Here is a 1,629-nt window from a genome sequence, read left to right as displayed (position 1 = left end):
TAACTGCTTTGACTGAGATTATACTTTGTTTTTGAATGAGTTTCCTGTTGTGCGTGTTTAGCGAGAATATCAGGAATTCTAATTGCTTTGACATTCACGAAATCTCATTTCAATTATTTAGTGAAACTCCTATCTATATTTTCTATTTATAATTATCGCTCGCTGACAATAAAGATGAAGGTGAAAATAATACCAAACAATAGTAATTTGATACGTAAACTCATCACATCAAACAGTTACATTTGTCGTTGTTAGTTTAGTTTAATGTTACGTAAAGTTTAATCTCATCACATCAAACAGTTACATTTGTCGTTGTTAGTTTAGTTACGTAAACTCATCACATCAAACAGTTACATTTGTCGTTGTTAGTTTAGTTTAATGTTACGTAAAGGTATACTAAACTAACAACGATAAATGTAACTGTTTGATGTGATGAGTTTACGTAACGTTAAACTAAACTAACAACGACAAATGTAACTGTTTGATGTGATGAGTTTACGTAACGGTATACAAAACTAACAGTGTCAAAGTAAGGGATCAATGGTGTCGACTAACAGTAAAACAGACTTTAATAACTAGACGAAATCACATGTTTTTTATATTTATAACTTCTGTAGGATCACATACAAGAGGTTCTTAATAAGTGGGACCAAATTGACGACGAAATCTGGGCTAAAGTCATTTGTATGGAGAGAAATAGGAGAGTAGCCAAAGCCTATGCCCGAGTTCCTGTCCTAACAGTTAACGGATCGGATGACGGATTTGATGGTTATAGGTTAGCTAATTAAACTATTTTTTTTATCAATTCTGTTCGTTTGTTTATATATCAAGTACATTACCTAGTGTCAAACTAGAATTAACCAAATACGGATGACGTTCATATCGGTTATTAATTATAAACACCTGATTCTAATCTTTTTTTTCTTTTCTTTTTCAGAATTGGTCTCTGTGGATTCGATAATCCAATGAGGGATTCGAAGACCGAAGAAGTAAAACGACACATTGGAAATGTGAGTGATAAAGTTGATATGTCGACTTTCATTATGGTTCCTTTTTACGTGATCAATGATACTACGATGACTCATACACATACGTCTACCTAAATATATGTATCTACCTATACATATGAATCTACCTATATATATATATGAATCTACCTATATATACGTATGTGTCTACCTATGTATATGTATCTACCTATATATATGTATCTACTTATATATATGTATCTACCTAAATATATGTATCTACCTATATATACGTATGTATCTACCTATATATATGTATCTACCTATATGTATGTATCTACCTATGTATATGTATCTACCTATATGTATGTATCTACCTATATGTATGTATCTACCTATGTATATATGTATCTACCTATGTATATGTATCTACCTATGTATATGTATCTACCTATGTATATGTATCTACCTATATATATGTATCTACCTATATATACGTATGTATCTACCTATATATATGTATCTACCTATATGTATGTATCTACCTATGTATATATGTATCTACCTATGTATATGTATCTACCTATACATATATATGTATCTACCTATGTATATGTATCTACCTATGTATATGTATCTACCTATGTATAAGTATCTACCT

The 1,629-nt window shown here is 30.3% G+C and overlaps 1 protein-coding gene across 1 annotated transcript in view; it reads left to right on the top strand.

Annotated features, from left to right (window-relative positions):
- Positions 1 to 614: 614 nt before the first annotated feature.
- The window catches only part of LOC106475654, a 17,619-nt gene continuing 16,604 nt past the window's right edge, over positions 615 to 1,629 (top strand). The window contains exons 1-2 of the mRNA XM_013936334.2: positions 615 to 775; positions 938 to 1,010. Coding sequence (XP_013791788.2) covers positions 687 to 775; positions 938 to 1,010 — 162 coding nt within the window. The 5' untranslated portion in view covers positions 615 to 686. The remainder of the gene's footprint in view (positions 776 to 937; positions 1,011 to 1,629) is intronic.

The sequence above is a fragment of the Limulus polyphemus genome, unplaced genomic scaffold (genome assembly GCF_000517525.1).
Source record: "Limulus polyphemus unplaced genomic scaffold, Limulus_polyphemus-2.1.2 Scaffold8936, whole genome shotgun sequence".
NCBI lineage: Eukaryota > Metazoa > Arthropoda > Merostomata > Xiphosura > Limulidae > Limulus > Limulus polyphemus.
The sequence above is the reverse complement of the archived record's forward strand: the minus strand, read 5'-3'. Positions and strand labels throughout refer to the sequence as shown.